The sequence below is a fragment of the Amaranthus tricolor genome, chromosome 17, assembly GCF_026212465.1.
Source record: "Amaranthus tricolor cultivar Red isolate AtriRed21 chromosome 17, ASM2621246v1, whole genome shotgun sequence".
NCBI classification, from domain to species: Eukaryota; Viridiplantae; Streptophyta; class Magnoliopsida; order Caryophyllales; family Amaranthaceae; genus Amaranthus; species Amaranthus tricolor.
Window position 1 is genome coordinate 13,730,235 of NC_080063.1, and position 21,248 is coordinate 13,751,482.

The 21,248-nt window shown below is 30.8% G+C and overlaps 2 protein-coding genes across 3 annotated transcripts; one reads left to right on the forward strand and one right to left on the reverse strand.

Annotated features, from left to right (window-relative positions):
* Positions 1-1,594: 1,594 nt before the first annotated feature.
* Positions 1,595-2,560, forward strand: LOC130804031 (17.1 kDa class II heat shock protein-like). The gene has a single exon (XM_057668325.1). The coding sequence runs from the start codon at positions 1,897-1,899 to the stop codon at positions 2,377-2,379; it is 483 nt and encodes a 160-aa protein (XP_057524308.1). The 5' UTR covers positions 1,595-1,896; the 3' UTR covers positions 2,380-2,560.
* Positions 2,561-2,701: 141 nt separating this feature from the next.
* LOC130804030 (25S rRNA (cytosine-C(5))-methyltransferase NSUN5) lies at positions 2,702-15,054 on the reverse strand. 2 transcript variants are annotated; one of them, XM_057668323.1, is made up of 13 exons: positions 14,691-15,054; positions 11,550-11,608; positions 11,350-11,400; positions 9,423-9,558; positions 9,073-9,158; positions 8,831-8,929; positions 8,676-8,729; positions 5,632-5,776; positions 5,383-5,444; positions 4,758-4,845; positions 3,779-3,859; positions 3,504-3,665; positions 2,702-3,324 (listed from the first exon to the last, which is right to left on the reverse strand). In XM_057668323.1, exons 1-13 carry the CDS (start codon positions 14,944-14,946, stop codon positions 3,101-3,103), a joined length of 1,503 nt encoding a protein of 500 aa, XP_057524306.1. In that variant the 5' UTR covers positions 14,947-15,054; the 3' UTR covers positions 2,702-3,100. The 2 variants fall into 2 exon arrangements, with proteins under 2 accessions (XP_057524306.1, XP_057524307.1); XM_057668324.1 differs by lacking the exons at positions 11,350-11,400; positions 11,550-11,608; positions 14,691-15,054 and adding an exon at positions 10,133-11,330 and having other exon boundaries at positions 9,423-9,533.
* Positions 15,055-21,248: the final 6,194 nt, after the last annotated feature.

The window sequence follows — 21,248 nt, forward strand, 5'->3', positions numbered from 1 at the left end:
TTATTACATCAAAAGGTAATTAATCTTATTTTTTGAACTAATAACTTTTACGTTTCGTTTAATTATTGGTATTAGAACGTGTAAATGATAATGAAAATTTAAGCTAAATTTGCAAGAAAAAAACACGTGAAGGCTATTGATCATACTTGTCTTACTCTTTAGTAATTATTTTTTTTAATAAAATTCAGTAAAATATTTATGGGAAAATAGTAACCACATGTGATCTCATATCGAAGAATTAGAGAGGATTAGACAAGCATATATAAACTTAATGGATTACTCGCTTTATTAATTGATTTTAGGATGAAAATTCATCGCACTTGTGTGCAATCAGCTCACTTTTACCCCCGTACTTTTAAAAATTCTCAGCTGTACCCAATAAATTTACCCACAACTTAACAACAGTTATCTTTCGGTTTTGGTGGGAAATTTCCCTCCAAATGTCACGTGACTATAATCCCAACACTTCATTTCCACCTTCCTTCATCATTTTCAATTTCCTTCTTCACTGAGCAATTCTAAAATGGTTATTGTTCAAAGAGTAATTCTAAAAAAAAAAAAAGAGTTGATATAAGCCATATTCACATTATAATGCTACTGGCTAGGTTGCACTAAAACAGACACGGACACGGACACGGACACGACATGGGTACGGGAAAACGCAAATTTAAAAATGGCGGACACGGGGACACGAATATGGTAATATAATAAATATATCAAATTAAAGATAATTTTACAATCTTTCATTTGATATATGTAAATAAACACTTTAAAAACATAAAACTGACAATTTTTTAACTTTTTAAAATTCAAATTATAAACACTAAGACTAAGAATTTAAGATTAACAAACAACACATTAACAATTTAACATTAACAAATAACAATTAACAAATATTCAAAGAGGATATACAAAAAAATGGGAATGGAGGTGGGGCAACACCATGTACAAATAAAAAATAATTATTTTTTTTAAAAAACGTGTCCTTGACTCCTTGCCGTATCCCTTCCGTGTTCTTGTCGTGTCTGCGTGTCCGGAAAAATATTAAAATATCGGACACTTCATTTGGCGTGTCGGACACGGATTTTCGTGTGTCCGTTGTGTGTCCGTGTGACACGCAGGTTCAGTGGCGTGTCCGTGTATTCCAGGCTACTGGTAATTCTAAAAAAAAAATTCAAAAAATATTACTAGCGCCTTAAATAAATCTAACTAACTGTTGTTAAGTTGTCATTAAAAAATGGTTATTGTTGCTAAATTAATACTAATTGTTGGGTACAATTGAGAATTGGTAAATTTATTGGATACAGCTGAGAATTTTTAAAAGTACGTGGGTATAAGTGAGAAAAATCCTACTAATTATTGGGTACAATTGAGAATTGGTAAATTTATTGAGTAAATTTGAGAATTTTTAAAAGTACGTAGGTATAAGTGAGAAAAACCCTACTAATTATTGGGTACAATTGAGAATTGATAAATTTATTGGATACAGTTAAGAATTTTTTAAAATACATGGATATGAGTGAGAAAAATCCAAAAATAAAATTTATAATCTGGACCCCAACAAATATCAAATTCATTTCCATATTCACTTCACTGTCTAACCCAATTTTAGGGAGAAGAATATTCCACATTATTCTACCATCTTCTGGAGGATTTCAAAACTTGACACGTCCATCATTGCACCAAAAAACTCCCTCCTAAACCTTCAAGAAACTCCTAGAAATGTCATCTACCTTCCTTATCCTTACATTCTTCCTCTAGAATCTTCGCCTCACCACCTTTATAAATTTCTCCCCTTCGTCACAATCTTCATCAGCAAAATCATAAAAATTCACTCAAAACATTCTCAGAATCTTGTAAACAATTTCAAAAATTCCGCTCACAAGAAAACGAAAGATGGATTTCCGATTCACAGGATTCGATTCTCCAGTCTTCAATGCCTTATCTCACTTCCTCGATCACGACGATTTCACTCCTCAAACAACCACCGAAAAATCTTCCGCACCATCCAACGCATACGTCCGAGACGCTCGTGCAATGGCTCGTACTCCGGCAGATGTGAAGGAGTACCCGAACTCGTACCAGTTCATTATCGATATGCCAGGATTAAGGAGTGCAGACATAAAAGTGCAGGTGGAAGATGATAATGTGCTGGTGATCAGTGGAGAAAGAAAGAGAGAAGAGGAGAAAGAAGGAGTGAAGTACATAAGAATGGAGAGGAGAATCGGAAAGTTTATGAGGAAATTTGTGTTGCCGGAGAATGCGAATACGGAGAAGATCAGCGCTGTTTGTCAGGATGGTGTATTGACTGTAAGTGTTGAGAAACTGCCTCCTCCTGAACCTAAGAAACCTAAGACCATTGAAGTTAAGGTTGCTTGATCATCTTCTTGGGATTCCTGCTGGGTGTTTTGTGCTGCTGCATCTGCTATCTTTTTTAATAATAATGTATGTTGTGTATGTGATGTTAGGATTTCAAGGGTATATTATATCTTAATACTATATGTTTTGTAATGGCGTTTAATGGCGTTTATTTTAATATGAGTATGAGTAATTTGGTTCTTATTTGAGTAATTTTTTTGTTATTTCTTTATGTTGTTTTTGCCAATGTTGGAAAATCTACTACAACTAGTGAATGTGCCATATCGAGCTACAACGAGCTCAAAACCGAGTTACACCAACAATTCCAAAACTCGAGGTAAAGAAAAGAACACAAAAAACAGAACGTGTTAAAATCAAAATTAATTAACGAAAGAATTTTATCAAAGTACAATTTCTGGGTTGCATTGAACATTTATATATCATGCAGTGTTTTATCTCCAGAAATTGCTAAAAAATTTCTGGGTTAGCAATTAGCATCTCTATTATGTGGAGCCTCAATTTCAGAAAATGACGCTAGCACATTTAATGGATTGTCTGTTTAGCTTCTCTATTATGTAGGACTTCATTACCAAATTGTGGCATAAAATTTTCATACAAATACAATTTCTGGGTTGCCTTGACCTTCTCCATTACGTAGGATTTCGTTTCCAGAAAATGGCCCCAAATGTTAATACTAATACGATATCTGGGGTGCCTTTAACTTATCTTATTATGTTGCATTTCATTTCATTCTTTTTCTATGCGTCTGCTTCTGAGACGAAATCATGGAGAGTAGCCACATCTTTGAAAGCCTAGTAAAAGGCAATGGTTGTGTGCTGCTATGGTTTGCGCAGCAATCTCCTTTGCAAGGATCAGGCTGTCTTTGGTTTCCGCTTTTCCTCACGAATAAGGCGATGAAGAAGCCTTCTTTGTCCTCAATGGGATCCATTCGAAGCAAGTGTTCAGCTGCCAAAGAAGCAAATAACAATCAAATCAATTTGATCGCTTAAACTCACTAAATATACATGAATTTATCAGAAGACCGTCTCATTTGAGAAAAGTTCAATCATAAGTTTTACTGCTATAAGAAATATGATTTCAACTGTTCAGGTCATGGAAAGTATGTCATCTCAAAAAGCACTTACAGCCTTCAAACACTGGAAAACCTCGACGAGGCCATTTAGGGAAGGGTGTTTCCAGCTCAAACCCATTCTTTAAAGCTAGCGGCAGAACAGATTTTATTACATCTTCGTTTTCAATTTGATGGATTGAGCATGTGCTGTAAACAATCCTCTCAACAGATGGAACTACCAAATTTACAGAGAAAACAACTTGTGATTTTTCAAAAGGAGTTCAAATTTGTAAGCTCAATAACCGAAGCAATAGAAAAGTATAATCAAGTAGCATCACAAATTCTTACAAGATAGTGCATGCTCTAAAGCCTTCTTCTGGAAAGCTGCAAGTCTTGTCAACCGATTTGCATTCGAGTCAGTTTCCTGATCTACACAATGAATTTCCGATAAATGAGTCAATACAGAAGTGCTTCTCTTAATATTGCTATTTTTCATAAAAGCTTCCATGCAAACTTCTTCTCAATGGAGACCAAAATAGCTAACACCACTCAGAAACATCACTTTTCTCTTAGAAGTATTTATCATAAACTCATCCTCTATGTGTATCAGCAATCAGTAAAACATGTTACAACCTCAATTTACAAATAATAAGACATGGATTAAACCAAATTCGTCTTTGCGATCATAGGCAACCCAAAAAATAACTCAACTCACTCATCAGCAATCTGTCATAGAAGGCGGTTGCGAAAGATGGGCCTCAGCAGGTTTAGCAATATTCTGAATGCATTTGTACCGACAATCTTGTTTTTGGTATAGAACAGTTTAGTATTAAAAAATCAAGAACACAAACACTTCATAAAGTTCCCATAGGTAAAAAGCATGCAGGGCTGTCCATTAGTTTTTTGGTTGGAAAAAAGCCTGCCCGAGGGGATCCACTAGCTATTTTTCGATTCGTGCACGCAGCACGAAATGCATGCCTTCTGTTGGGACAAACAAGGTACAGATGGAGTCAGGCCCATGTCTATCAGTTGCATTCTCAAAGAAAAATCACATAAGGATGAGGAACTGAGAGGTCAGGACTCAGGAATGAAGATTGACACGCTATCAGTTGTCTGCACCACTAATAGTTATATTAAAAAGGTAGAATACTTCAATTAAAGTGGCGTCTTGAAAGAAAATGATACATCAAAATCCTTCACACCACCTCACTTAAGAGAAAAGCTTTGCAGATAGCAGGACCTGCATTTTTTTCCTCACAAAATGCCTTTAGTATCCACACTGCAGTGAGAGGGATAACGAAAAGGTGAATATAGAACTCTCACTTACTAGTCATATGTGAAGGGAGCAAATGGTCCAGTCTATCAGCGGCAGTCCCAGATCCTGAGCAGGAGGGATCTAAGAGTATAGCACGAAGCTGTAAAAAAAGAATTTCTACAAGTATTAGGCAGAAGCAGGGAGAATATGGCCATCTCACTAGGTGATGAAACCACAGTTGAATAAAAAGACTTCCCTTTGATACACGACTAAAAATACAAAGATGTCTTTGAAGTAATAGCATATTACATCAGGGAACAATGTTCACACCATTTCTCAGCCTAAACAGAAATTAGCAACAAGCTACCAAAGCCAAGACTTTCCTGATAATTGCGAAGCACAAAAGTTTTACTACCAATTTACAGGAATCAGGGATGGCATGAGTAAAATCTTACTAACAAATGTATTTTTTTGGGGAGGGGGTTGGGGGGGGGGGGGGGGGGGGGTTTGAATTGATTGATTATTAAAGATATTCCAGAGGATCAGGAAATAATCATGAACTTCTGAGCACGTAATATCCTTCATCTAATGCGAAAATTCACATCAAACAGATTTGAGCTTTCCCTACTTAGCAGTGTAACTTAGAATCTCCTTGCAGCGTTCAATAACTAAGTAACATAGATAAATAAACTGTCACCTCTGAGAAGGCTGGATCGTCTGGGTTGATGATTAGAAAATCCCCATGATGGACTTCCACATCTGTTCTCCAGGTCAAGGTTACAAGTGTACTATATACCATAAAATCTTATGATAGCATCCCACTGAAATTTACAATAGAGTTCATCCATTTTTAGAATCAAAATAAACAATTAACAATTTACGAAATACACAGATGAAGTAATCAAATGCATAGAAGTAAGCCGATGGAACTGAAAACATAGGATACTATTTGCTCCAGCAACTTGGATTGTATTTCGGAGAAGATTCACCCTATCCTTATTCAACTCACATGCCACAATCTTTCCCTTCCCTTTCATGAGAGCAGAAAGATGAACAGTTTTGTTCCCTGGAGCTGAGCATGCATCAAGGACCTTAAAAATGCAACAAATTATTAGAGGAAAAAATGAGGGAGACAGATGCCACACTATAAAAGGTCTACTTACAGCAAGACATGCAACAAAATCTCTCCATCTGGAACTCCCCAGTATGTTATATTAGTAATCAATCACATACTAGCTCTACCAATTAGTTGGTCACACACTGATGCTCACCTAATTTCATCAAGTTTTACAAGTTAATAAAAAGGAGAAAGGGCTAGCGCAAATTGAAGTACTAGCAGTGTGGATAAGCGACAAGAAAGTAACACCAAAAGACATGCACTTTCTACAATTTCAATGCTCACCATTAACATTATATGTTGAATACTTTTAGAGTTTGTTTGGATGGAAGGGAATGGAGAGAAAGGAGGGGGAGAGATGAAGGATCTCATGTTTGGATAACAAAATGAGAGAGAAGGGATTCGGAGGGATTAGATGAATACTTATGTTAAGGTCTTAATCCCTCCAATGTTGGAACGAGGCAAAACAGCAAAATTCTCGTCTCTTTTCATTTCTCTTCCTTTCCCTCCTAAACAAATAAGAGTTATTTTCCTTTCATTCTTCTATCCTCCTTTCCCTTTCCCTTTCCCTTCCTTTCTTTTCTCCCTGTAGTTATTATCTAAACATAGTGTTAAGAATGAAGTATAAAGTTAGCAAAATAAATATAAGGCTCAAATGAATGAAATTTACAATAAGAAATTTCTATCCTGTGACTTCTCGCTATCCCTGATCCCACTACCGCCACAACACTAACACTAACACAAACATCCCACCACCAACCACCATATGTCCACCCTTTTTCCCTCTCACCACAACAAACATCACTCAACCCTACACCAATGTCACCATTGCTCACCAAAAACTACCACCATGCTTCATCTCTCACTCCAAATAAACTTACATCAATATAACAGGTGAGATATAATATTATTAAGGGTGGGAAAAAGGGAAAAGATCTAATAATCAAATTAACCCTACACAATATTACATTTAACAATGCCTATTTAATGTATATGATTAGTTTGATAGTTTAAATGTAATAAATGACATTATACACCACTTTCGAAATATGAATATTCGAGATGGACAATAAACATACTCAACGTTGTAATCAGCATCATTTGTTTTTTCCTAGATCCGCACTGACAGTATAACGATGCGGTGATACGAGTGATGTGGGTAATATCAGTTCATAAATTTGAAAAACTTTACAACCCGGTCAATACAATACATCGCGGCCTTGTTTTTTCACTATGAGGAGTAAGGACTGAGAAGGATGTGGGAAGGGAAAGGTGAAGTTATATGAGGTGACATCGCCAGCCAGAGTTTATTGCAAAGGTAAATGCAGGTAGTAGTCGGTACAAGTGGTCGATGGTTGTGCGCTTGAAGATAACAGGCTGCGTTGGAGAAAAGAGGGGGAAATTATATTTTCCTTTAGTTCCTTTTGTTTCAGTTTTTTATAATATACTAAAGCCTTAGGGAACAAACACCATTTCTCTTGTATAAGTCACAATTACGTACTCTAATTTTCCCTTAGAATGTAAATTGCTAGTCCATATTGATACTAATATGCTTAGCTCAAGAATTCGGAAAAGTCCTATATCAATCCTTTTCAGCTTCCACAGCATATGGGAGGTCGCTGCTAAATAGTTCTATAGCAATTCATTGGAAATAGAACAAGAAAGTGTAGTGAAAATGCCATTATTACATCAGTTTTGCTTCCACAAACACCTTTTTTACAGTATTTCACTAAGTCATTCCACAACTAATTTTCATGTCACATAGCTCACAGGGAAACAAATTCAGGATCTACTAAAACATTTACAGCTAATTAACAGCTTGAAAGTTAATAATTTAAGATAACAGCTATTTAAATGCTTAATTTAAAAAAAAAAACACTTGAAAGATATGTAAGTTATCAAACTCCTAAAGCATACTATCAATTATTTACAACCACAACAACAATGACAAAGCCTTAATTTCAATGATATAGATTTGAATACATAAAACAAAACAAATCGACATTAGGGATTTCGGTAATAAAGATCATATTTTAATCAGCCTATCAATACTAATGTACAAGTAACAAAATCAATTCTATTAATCAACCACGTATATTCTCCACCATTTTTTCCTATCTATTTTTATATGCTTCAACAAATCTCAATTCTTCAAGTTATTCTTCACTCTTGATCTCCGCTTTGCTAAGTGACACGTAAACATCTTATTCTCGTTATCTTCAATATCTATGAAACCATTTCATATGACTTCATTCTGAACTTCAACCTCTAGGGTATGCTCCCTCATCCGTCTCAGTATGAACACCTTAATAACCCCAATCTTCCTAAAATGAGATCTTCAGAACAGTCCTACATTCTTACTATTATTAAATTGCAAACAAACAAAAAAAAGCTTTAAAAACAAGAAACCTATTTATGAGGTTAGTACACCTAAAGACAGCAACGACATGGATATGCAACCACATGTCGTCAATAAAAAAATTCATAGTACTAGTTCTATTATTTGAAGATTGGCAAATCTACTACAAAAACAAGGTCGCATCACCGTATGGCAACCGCATCGTAAAGATTTTCGGGTTTGCCGCACATTGACCACAAAATCATCACTTCATCAGCATTGAACGTGAAATGAATTACGCGACCGATAACTGAAACCGTATTTTTGCACTATGCCGGCAAACTCTACCTTATTGACAAAAAAATAGGTCGCTTAACTTCCATCATGACATTTATTCTTAGTATTTTTATCTTATTAACTACAATCATATGTAGACCATGCAGCCAAACATTTCACGTGAATACAATTCCAGCACCAAAGTATAAGCAAATTTGTGGATTGGTACAGGTGATAGATAATCAAATCATAAACTAACCTTCCAACCTGGCTGGGGTCCAAGGGCAGCTGCTACCATAGAACTTGCCTTGCCCTAGCAAAATCAAGTAAAATTAATAGTTTTATGTTATGGTTACACTAAATCACTTATTGATTAAATTAGATGCTAAAAGCATAATTCAATAAAGTACATACCTGAAGAAAGACACCTCCACCTGTGACTAGAGGGTGGTCATGCAAGTCTACACCAGGTGGAAGAATCAATAGATCTGGAACTAAATCATCCTTGAGAACCTATTAAGAGTACAATAGCAACTAACATTAAAATAGCACACTTATTAAAATGCATTCCAAGTATCTCAAAATTTTAAGAAATCCATACGTCAACCCCGTGCTCACCCGAGAAGAAAACAACAAAAGTAATATAGCACACTTACTGTGCAATGCTTTTCGAGTTCTTTGACAGCAGAGTCAACATCCAGTTTCAAAGTATTTACACGAACATATCGAGGTTTTGGAGAATCTGGTAAATAAATGCAAACATTACTCAATGATTCCAATAAGCGCCCATGATTTCATGCAGATGAGAAATTATCAGGAGGAAGTCGAATCAAAATAAAAAAAATTAACAAAAAAAATTAAAGGGTTACTTCCATTGACAATTGGAAGTTACAAAATCAAAGAGCTCAAAATCATTTTCTAAAAATGATGAGTACTAGTTCAAAAAAAAGTCATATAAAAGATTCCATCAATTATTTATAGAGCATATTAAAAGGCCAAAACAAACCTAGGGTCTCATACTGTGCCAGCAGTTCTTCAACTCGTTTGACCTTCTTTTTAACTAGTATCTTTGCCAAAGCAGACTCAAGAGCAGGTTTACGTAGAAATAGATATTTTTCTGCGATGCCAAATGATGAAACTTCCTGAACAAAAGTTTTTTACATCCAGCATATCAAGAAAAAGGAAACAAGACAATGCATATGACTTCTAAATTAAAGGGAAATTTAGGAGAAGTGAAGGAATGGCACAAGCACAACAAAACCTGTTTTATCACTTATATTATAGATAACAAGATAAGTACAATGGGCAACAACAACAACATTCAATTATTGGGGGTCGGATATCAACAAACTTAGCCTTGTTAGTGATAAGTGATAACACTAACAAAGAGCTTGTTTCAGATTGACCATTGGTAGCAAATATCATGTGCCGCTTCACCCAAATAAAAAGTGTGCACAAGGAAATAACAAATTCAACTTCGTCCAAAAGAGCCTATATTCTAGCCATTTTGCACTTATACTTTGTAAAGGCACAAGACATATATAGAAGTAACAAGGTTTATAGAGCCAATGAATAAGATAGAAAATAGAAGTGTGCATGATGTTATAATAAGAGCTATAGATATTATTTATCTCAACAATACTATCAATTTTCAATTGAAAATAATGGAAACACCGGAACACATTATTTTTCAATCCAATCAAAAACTTTAACTACCTGAACTACCACAAGGAGACATGAAGGAAGCCAATCCTTTGAGCCTCAAACCTTGAGGACTCATTTTCTTTCTGTTAAATAAAAAGTTAGTATTCAAATTCTTATGCACATTATGACAATAAAATTTACACAAACGGCCCAACCTATCAACAACTTTCTAAAAATGGCCCATTTTATCAAAAATCCTAAATAGCCTAAACACTACGTGCATTTCACTACTAATCTAGCAAATTGTTTAGAGGTCATTTTCCTTCTCAAACCATTTATTCCATGTTTTCCAATTTTTGCCCCAAAATTTTTTTGGAAAAAGTCCCCTGACCCTACAAACCAACGCAAAATTGTTACTTACCTCCTTCTTCTTGTCAACCTACTACTTCAAAAAAAAAAATTTCTAATGATTTGATCCAAAAATTCCTAAACCCTTGATGTTTTTTGCCTCACTAAATTTCCTTCTCCTTCTAGCTCTTACCCTTTTGTGTTATTCTAATAGTCTTCCCTTATTTCATCCGCGAAATCCCAAATGGATAGCACTTAACCATTCAAAATATTTTTAAAATCAATTACTTATTTTGTTTTAATCAACAGATTAGATGTCATTTGAGTCATTTCACCCTAATTTATATAAAAGCTAACAGTCACAACTGTGAAAGATGGGTCCCACCAACTAAAACATAGAAACACCAACAGCAGATTTTATGCCTTTGCATATGAAGATATTAACATTAGTTACAGGAAAAAGAGGGAAATGAATTAGGAGAAAGTCCATGAAATAGAGAAGAATAGAGCGATGAAGGCATCGAACAATTTGTTGAGTGTTTCGTATAAAGCTTTCATGGGAGAGAATTTGGCCTCTCTAAACCCATTTAACTTGTACCTATTTACCTTCAAATTTAGTTCATCACTATTTATATCATAACTTTTTCATTTCATAATTTCTTAACCATGCCAATCCACTACAAATTACCATAAGTTTAGCTTGGGACATAGACTTTCGTATGAACTCTAAAGTGTAACCAATTTTGAGTATGCTACCAAGACCGCCAAGTTAGATTCTCTCTCATATTTAAACCTAAAGATAACCATTTCAAATTATAAATGCCTTCATAGTTCACTTTAATTTCGCTCATTCATCAATTTGAAGTCACGCATGTAAAATTCATATTCAAGTTTCAATTTTAACAAGAACTAAATACTGAAACATTTGGTTGAGAAAATACCTTGCCAAAAAGCAAATCATACGTTACTATATACATTAGCTCCTCTTGTCTCTACAACAAAAAAAAAAAAGAACACGATTAAAAAAAAGAATTAATTTGCATTAGTAATAGCTTAGAAATCATGTTATAAGGTTAGATCTAGTCACAAGTGTGCAACACAATTACAAGATTTAGCATGGTATTAAGAGTAATGTGTTTACCTTCCACTTGTTGTTTAGAACACAAGAAGTATCTAAGACATCTTTGATTATTGAAAGATCTGAAAGCAAACAAGGTCGAAAGATTTATTAGAAACTTAAAATAATGTCATACATTCTTTTCTTTATATGATATCAATTTTCTAAAACACATCTATTCCTCCGATTGGAGCGCTTCAGTCACAAAGAGTTTTGGTTGGAAGAAAAACATTACCAAGGAAAAGTGATTTCCCTATCGCTCTTTGTTTGCAATTGCGAAACTAGCATAAAAGGGGTTGCATATTAACCGAAAATCATTACCGTTGGGCTACAAATAATCCACTAACAAATTGTTAACTTAAATGTACATAGATCTAAATATATGCGGCAGATCAAGTTTCAGAAAGTTATTGCTTACATGGGAGATCAATGGAAGTTGAGAATAATTTAATGTTGATAAATTTATGTAATGATTTTTCAAGGAAACTCAAAATTAATATTAATTGTTGATCAATAAAACAAAATCATGATTTTGTGTATAATTTTTATTTTGGTTCAAAATTATAAATTAAATTTTTTTATTTTCTATTAAAAAATTGTGAAATCAATAAACTCAACTATACTCCATCCACTCAAAGTATTATGAGTAGAGAATCTTAGATTTTCATATTTGGTATTTGTGTTGTGAACTTGTGGGGGTATTGTTTATAAACGTGTATCTTGAGTTCCATATTTGACATTTGGACTCAATTGTTGTACTTGTGTTTGATTATTGTATTAAGAATCTTAAGTTTTGTAAATTAATAGACTATAATAGTAAATATTATGATTTTTTGATTTCAATGCTTATATTATGCTACAAGATTAAATTAATGAATATATTAACTATCTTTTATATCACCATTATTATTTTGTTGAAGTTTACATCGTTGATCTTAAAGCAAAATCACAAAAATCAAACTTTTAAAAATTAATTAAACTTTACAACGCCATGTTTCAAATTTTGGAGCCCGCCTATTTGTTTGGTATGCAAAAAATAGTTTTCTCAAGGAAGGCATATTCCTAAAGCGAAAAAAAAATAAATAAATAAATAAAAATTAAAAAAATTACTCCCTACCTCTTACTTTACTACTAGGCCTTCTCTTATTCTTTATGACCCCTTTTATCTCATACTTCTCTAACACATAACCTAACAAACGAAATAAATAGAACAATGGAGTGTGAAAAAATTGCTATCCATTGAACCATGGCTATTCGTGTTTTAATAAAAATAGTACCCACCAAAGCAAACACGGCCTAAGGGAAGATATCTCTAAGGGTTCACGTATATGACGTGTACTAATATAGGTTTATCTCATTTTATGACAATTTAATTGGTATGACCAATAAACATATTAGACAAACAATAAATAATTTCAAAGAAGGGACATTATCCAATACACATCGTAAATTATAGGACCTTTCACAGTATACTTCTAATCAGCCATGTACTCCCTATGAGACGAGAGTATGTGTTGTTTTATTTTTCAGAAAAAAATCTTTGATTTCATTAATCCAAAGCCAACATATACTTGCATCAAAATAAGGCAAAGGCCTCAACAAGAAACTGAGATTCCTAATCCATAAGGAGTCTGGAAAAGAAGCCTTGTAGTGAAAGGAAAAAAATCAAATCTTGGTTTCTGATTTAACACACGTATAAGTCTGTCAATTGTACTCATTTTGAGGTGCCAACTTGCCTCATTTCGCATATGCCAAATGCTACGCCCAAGACTAGATAGGGCAGCAACGACTAGATGGGGTATGCTTTGTTGAACTCATTTATATTTACCTTAAGCATTAGTTAAGTGCAGCACCAATAATTCTATTAAGTATCATATCTTATAAGTGCTTATGACTTTTCTCCAAGACCTATTAATGTCCTTTTCAACATTGTTAAGGCCACGCTTGAATTAGTAAATATTTACAAGAGAAATAAAAGTCAAAGTGAGAAAACAAAACAATTAGAATATAGAAATTACAAGGAAATAATTTATGTAAAAGTTAAAAAAAGTTAATAGAGAAGGAATAGAGGAATTAGTCCTCTCATTTTGGGTAAATATTTACTATAGTAGAATGAGGGGTATTATTTTTCCCTTCTCCCCAAAAAAATAGTGATAATCTCCCTCTCCTTCATCTTCCTCATATTAATTTAATCTTTTTCCTTCATCTCCCCTTTCAACTTCACCTCTAATTACCTCTATTTCTATAATTTGACTTTTATTTTCCTCTTAGATATTTACCTTGATACAAGAATGCCAAGTTTGGAGCAATTCCAATAACTTTTCCCATAACTTCCACTCTCAAATTTAACTACTTAACAAATACGTTAAAGTTCACTTCAGTTCAGCTGGAATAAACCCAGTACAAGTGTAAATAGGTCCTTATGATCACTCATTTTCATTTCAGTACTTCCAAATTAAAATAATTTTAGTTAAGTTCATTATAAGTATCACATAAGAATAAGCCCAGGACAACTTGTCTTATTCTTACTCATTTTTAGTACTTACAGTTACAGATTCAAATAAATTCTTTCTCCACTAATAAGTTCATGAAGTCTTAGTTTCTAATCCTAGTTCAAAAGCAAAATCAAATTGAAGAGCATATACCTGAATCAATTCATCATATTGAGGGAAACTAAAAGTAAATATCCTATAAGTGAATTCTAAAAACAAGATATATAAACAAGATACGAGTGACTCTAATTCTTAGAAACAACTTCCTATTGTAAAGTTTGAAGTCTTTGCGAGATTAACTCACTAATGGATGTTGTATTTCAAGGAGACAAACTTACATATATATTGGAATTTGGAATCCAGCAACACTGTAATCATCATAACACCAACATGATGGCAAACCACCTAACTTGAAGAACTAATGGAGAGCTACGGCACGTCACAATATACATAGGTTCATAGCACATTATTACAACTACATTGTTGATTGTTAATTAAGTTGAATTTTCAAAAAGCAATAGTGAAAAATTCCCAAAATTCCAAAAAAAAAAATTCATAAAATTTAATCAAATTAAATCAAAAAAAAAAAACTCAAAAAGTATCAATCAATCTACAGTTTCCTCCATCAACAATCGAAGTAAATAATAAAGATGAAGCGATAGATAAAACATACATTTGAGAGTTTGGCAAACGAGCGCGAAAGTAGCCTTCTTATTACGAATTGAAGGGCTGTAGACGAGAGTTTTAATGGAGCCGACTGCTCGACGACGGGCGTCGCCTTGAAGAACAGTTCGAAGGACTTTTGCGGCTTCTCTCCGTCCAAAGTATGCCGACCTTTCGGCTTTGCTTGGACGTTGCTCAGTTTTGGGCGCCGGCAAGGGTTTCTTCTTGTCGGATGGTTTTATAGTTTGATTCTTCCGCCGTCCCATTTCGGATTTTGAATTTCTACAATTTTTTACGGTGGAGGTTTAGAAATTAGAACTTAGAAGCCCTTTTCCGGTGCTAACTGGTATGAGTAAAAACCTCAAGTGCCAAATGCTAAGCATTTCAAAGTTACTCCGTATTATTTTATTAAATAATAAATCAAATAAAAAAAATATGAATTTTAAGTATTAATAAATATTAAAATAAAAATTTAGTGGAAAAAATATGAAGATTATAATTAGTAAAAAAATATTTAAATAAAGTTTCAAATAATAAAAAAATAAAACTTTTTTTAATATCTTTTTTGACATTTTATTTTATTTAACTTTTTAAAAAAAATAAAATTAGTTATTGCAAGTCTACCGGTTATCGGGTTCATTCTGGGAAAATCAAACTATAAAACCATCCGACAATAGGTGAAATTATTATAGAAAAATCATGAAAAGATTGGATTATTCTAAGTAATTTTTTCTCATAAAAATTAATAAAATATTATAATAAAAATAAACAAGATTAATTATGTTTAAAATTTATTATAGAAATACAAAGATTTTTTAAGGAAATAAAAAATGAAACAGCTATTTTAACAAACAGATAGACTAAATTAAGGGAGGGGATATATGCTACACAATTGTATTGATTTATTGTGTTGGGCATGTTTGTTATTAATAATAAGATTCACAATTTTGAGCTGTAAATTGTGTACAAACATATTCTAATGACATGTTCTAATGAGCAATAATATGAAAAGGTTTACCTAAAGTATGCAAATTGATTCCACTTCTTCATATAAAAAATTAAAAAACACCATAAAGTATTTGTTATTATCATATATATATATATATATATATATATATATATATATATATATATATATATATATATATATATATATATATATATATATATATATATATATATATATATATATATATATATATTATAATATAGGAAAAGTTTGTCCACATCACATTATCAAAGAGTGTTTTTGGCGCTTATTTTATGTTTTGCTCATTTCATTATCATTGTCATTAATGCTGAATTTTCAGATTTAATTAATTATTTTATATTTCATTTATAAATGAAAGTCTTTTGTGACTCTTGATCAACTTCCTAGACTTGATAAGATATGGTTTTCATTAAACGTAGTTATTATTTTAAGTTTAAAAGTATTATTTTTATTAATTATAAAATAACATTGGAAGGCTATTCCCATATTTAAATATATAAGTCTTTTGGTTACCTCTATTAAATTCAAACTCTACTATATATTAGGAGTATCAAGTTTCAAGATAAGAAGAAAGAACATTAGTGATTTTAATAATATGCCCCTTGGCTTACTAGATCTGGTTTCCGTGTTTATATGAAAATAAAGAAATCATGGGTTTGGTTATTATATTTGTTTGTTTTTAAGTGGTACTTTTTTTTTTACATTGTTCTTCTTACTTTAATATACCAGTTGTTTGATTGAGATTAATTAATTTGCAGATTGATACAATTTTTTGGAATGCACTTAAATACTTGATGTAGGAATTAGAATGCAATAAAATACATCTAAAATAATATCATGAAACTGCATTTTTTTAATCATTGGAATTTATTTTATGAAATTACTCATAACCTAATTTTTTATATTTACTAAATTGGTGATTTTGTATTTGGTTTTGTAAAATTAAATATGATATAAAATTAATTTTATTCATTGAATTATAATAGTGTTTATTCAATCATAATATTTTTAAGCTATTTATTGTTCTATGATATTTATGGGCATAGTTATTTCATATTTTAATGTTTAAATTATGTACTATAAGTTAATTATTATTTTTCAATATGTTAGGAGTAATTTACATAACATTAAAATTAATAATACATCAAATTTATAATGCCATAAAACATAATATATGGAAAAAATTATAGTACATACATACTTTTTCAAATCATTCTTATTTTAAAATCCTTTTTATTTGATCATACATTTACACACACATACACACACACACACACACACACATATATATATATATATATATGGAAAAATTACCTAGAATAATCCAACATTTTTCATGATTTTCCTACAATAATTCAACCAATTAATTAACATAAATAATCCAAATTTATATGATAAAACACATTCTTATTCTTCGGATTAATGTGTAGCTAATTAAGTCAATAATCTTCTTGATGTATGATCTCTCATACCACAAAGATGAAGTTGTTCTTAAAGCAACCTTATTTATGGTCATATCTATTGTTAGGATGTTTTGCAAATAAAGTTATCTTTCGAAGAAATATATTCATACATATACTTTGTACTTATAAGGTAATGAACATGAGTCTTTTCATTTTATATTATATTAATGATCGTATTAGGAGTATTTATCAGAGAATATTCAAAACTTGCTTGAATGAGATTGTAATATAATATAGTATGCTTATTGACTATTTATTGGTCATTCATAGAGGTCTTGTTTGCCTTTTTGTGTAAAGATTACACTCTATTCAATATACTAATTCAATCCTAAATATTTATAATTGCACAGAATTAAAAATTATAAAAATTATTAATAAATTTTACATTGAGACAAATCAAACAATATCCCACTTAATTATATTTTAACACCTAGATCAGAAATAAAATATAAAAAAAGTAATTAGTAAATAATTTCAAAAAATCAAATGAGAAAAATTATTTTTTTTATCTTTCGTGCATGTGAATTTTGTTATCATTTTTACATTAAGTTAATATACACATACAACCATTTTGTTTATTTACTTTTATTATCTTTGTAAAATTATTTGTATAATAATTAAATGAAAAATATATGTTTTGGTGGAATAATAAAATTTTACAATATAATATTTTAAATTTAAATATGTATTGTTACTTATATAGTAATATGCATACATATGTCGTTATTGTTTAAGCCCGCTCATAACTTCATTAAACCTCTTCTTAGTAATTTAGCAAGATTGTTTAAAAATATATTATACATATGTTATAAAATACCTAGTAACTTATGAATCTAATAATGTAGTGGAAGCGATGAATTAAAGGCTAAGAAGATTGAAAATTAGCATATTGTATTTGTTATAAGTTATGAATCTAATAATGTAGCGGAAGCGATGAATTAAAGGCTAAGAAGATTGAAAATTAGCATACTGTATTTGTTATAAGTTATGAATCTAATAATGTAGCGGAAGCGATGAATTAAAGGCTAAGAAGATTGAAAATTAGCATACTGTATTTGTTATAAGTTATGAATCTAATAATGTAGCGGAAGCGATGAATTAAAGGCTAAGAAGATTGAAAATTAGCATACTGTATTTGTTATAAGTTATGAATCTAATAATGTAGCGGAAGCGATGAATTAAAGGCTAAGAAGATTGAAAATTAGCATACTGTATTTGTTATAAGTTATGAATCTAATAATGTAGCGGAAGCGATGAATTAAAGGCTAAGAAGATTGAAAATTAGCATACTGTATTTGTTATAAGTTATGAATCTAATAATGTAGCGGAAGCGATGAATTAAAGGCTAAGAAGATTGAAAATTAGCATACTATATTTGTTATAAGTTATGAATCTAATAATGTAGCGGAAGCGATGAATTAAAGGCCAAGAACACTGAAAATTAGCAAGAAATAAACACTAAAAAAAAAAAGAAACGGCGAATAAAAATTCACCACCACCACCATATTTTAATCGCCATTGACCATCGGATAATGCGACCAAATACAGTTGGTCGCAACTAAATAGCAACCATCCTTTAATTTCTTTTTCATTTTTTGTTTTTTTTTTTGTCTTTTGGTATTAATTGTTGATTGGTCGCAAATTATTGGTAAACTAAAAATGAAAATAGAGGGAATTTTTTGTTCACATGCTTACGTCTATAAACAATACACAAGACATACTCATTAAGTCATTATTCTTTTTTTGTTTAAGATCTTTTTTTTTAATTAACAATAAATTATTTTAATATTTTGGTTCTATTTATAATTAAAAATGGAGAGAATTTTCACCAAGAATTTAATATGACTAATATAATATTAATACGACTAATACTTCACTGATATGACTAGTAGTTCACTAACTAAACTAATCATATACTATACTAATACGACTAATACTAAACTAATCCCACTAAAATAATGTTAATACGACTAATAATATATTAAAACTATACTAATACGACTAATATAAACTTTTTCGACTAATGGTATACAAATATGTCTAATACTACACAAATACGACTAATAATAAACTAAATTGACTAATATTAAACAAATACAAGACGAGTCATACGACTAATATAAAACCAATACGACTAATATTATAGTACTCCATATGTTTTTTTTCTAACGTTACATTTGCTTTGTAAGTACTATTCATCAACCACTCTTAATTTGTAATTTATAAATTAAAATATAGTTAAATGAGATTTTGTTTAATTTATCACAACATAAGATGTATTAATTATAATGTTTAATTATGCAAAATTAGAGATATTAAAAAATAAATTAATACATTAATAAATATATAAAAAGCAAATAAAACATTTAAAAAGAAATAAAACGAATACATAATATACTTATACGACTAATAATATATACTATTACCACCTATAGTCCTATACTAAACAAATATGATTGATCATATAGTAAGACAACTAAGTTTATACACCAGTGGATTTGGATTACCCACACCCTCTATTGGACTATTCAAGACAAAAGACTCACTAGAATTAGAGTCATAGATTTTTATGATCCCATGATTGACCATTTGGTTTCAATTAATTCTTTGTCATTAACGTAGGCACCATAAGCACCAGAACCCACGTTAATTTTTTTTAAATTTGCGTGTCAACAAAATTAGTATGCGAGTACTTATTTTGACCGGATTTTAAAACTAGGCCTTTCATAAGAATGGTCGTGGTTTTTCTTTTTGGGTAACCAAATTGTTAACCCTGATAAAATCGTCATTTTTACCGATGTTGACATTTTTTTATTTCCAAAAATACAGACGATGCAATCGATTTGTGTAACGCGAATTAAAAAATAATAAAGTACCCATTGCAATGACTTTTAAAAAAAAATATAATTTAACATTAATTTTAAAATATTAAAATAAAATTAATATATACTAAGATAGATAAGTATATAAATTCAAATTAAATAATTATATTGCTTAATTTTTTTAAAAAAAAATCAAAGGTCACTTTTGCCTAGCCAAACTCAAAGGTGAAATCAAATTCAAACAAGCCATCGGAATCCAACAATCCAATTATAATACTTATGCTATATAATATGATTTATATGACTATTATAACAGGCAAAATTTTGCGACTATATTTTCTTCAAAATGTCTCAAATTTGTTTTTTACCATATTATATATAGGCAAAATGTTAAAAAACTACCTAGTATATATCCCATTTTGCAAAAAACTACCTTAAATAAAAAATTTTGCAAAAAACTACCTTATATAATACAATTGTTTGCAAAACACTACCTTATAACGGATTGTGGCCTTTGACCGTTATCTTTAACCGTTGACCCGCATGTGAGACGCACGTGATGCATTACTGTATTTAACGGTTAAAGTAGTGTTTTGCAAACAATTGTATTATATAAGGTAGTTTTTTGCAAAATGGGGTATATACTAGGTAGTTTTTTAACATTTTGCCATATATATATATATATATATATATATATATATATATATATATATATATATATATATATATATATATATATATATATATATATATATATATATATATATAATATTTTGCAACACTTGCTTTTTGGGGGTTGTTTATCAATCGGTCTTAATTTATATCTTATTCTTAATCTATAAGTTAAAACATAGTTAAGTGGAATTTTATTTGATTCGTCTTAGTACAAGAATTATTAATATTAAATTTTTATAATTTTTATTATAGATAACTAAAAATATTAATAATTAATTCAGTATATTGGATAGTATAAAAAATTTAAAATGCAGATAAGAATATAGAGAGCATGGTGTATTTTCATAAAGAATTAAGGTAGTTTTAGCTAAAATTGATAAAAGAGGAAAGGAGCTTATGATATTAGTGGTCCTATATTCTTGTCATCAAAAGAGAGTGTAAGTAAATTTTGGTGAGTGAAATAGTGGACTAATAATGATTTAGTGTTAATAAAGAGAAGTTGAAAACTAAGGATTAGGAAGGTACATACTATTTTCCTTTACTTGAATTTAGTACACCTTTGGGGTATTTTCCACCACCAATCCAACATTTTGGTCTAACCCCACTATCAAAAATAT

Bases quoted from the DNA above. Each gene is read 5' to 3' on its own strand.
- LOC130804031 (XM_057668325.1), top strand. From the start codon at position 1,897: ATGGATTTCCGATTCACAGGATTCGATTCTCCAGTCTTCAATGCCTTA.
- LOC130804030 (XM_057668323.1), bottom strand. From the start codon at position 14,946: ATGGGACGGCGGAAGAATCAAACTATAAAACCATCCGACAAGAAGAAA. The intron at 9,559-11,349 runs GTATTTTCTCAA...ACTTTTGTTCAG, and splicing joins ATGATTTGCTTTTTGGCAAG to GAAGTTTCATCATTTGGCAT. The intron at 3,860-4,757 runs GTAAGTGAGAGT...TTCATTGTGTAG, and splicing joins GCTCCCTTCACATATGACTA to ATCAGGAAACTGACTCGAAT.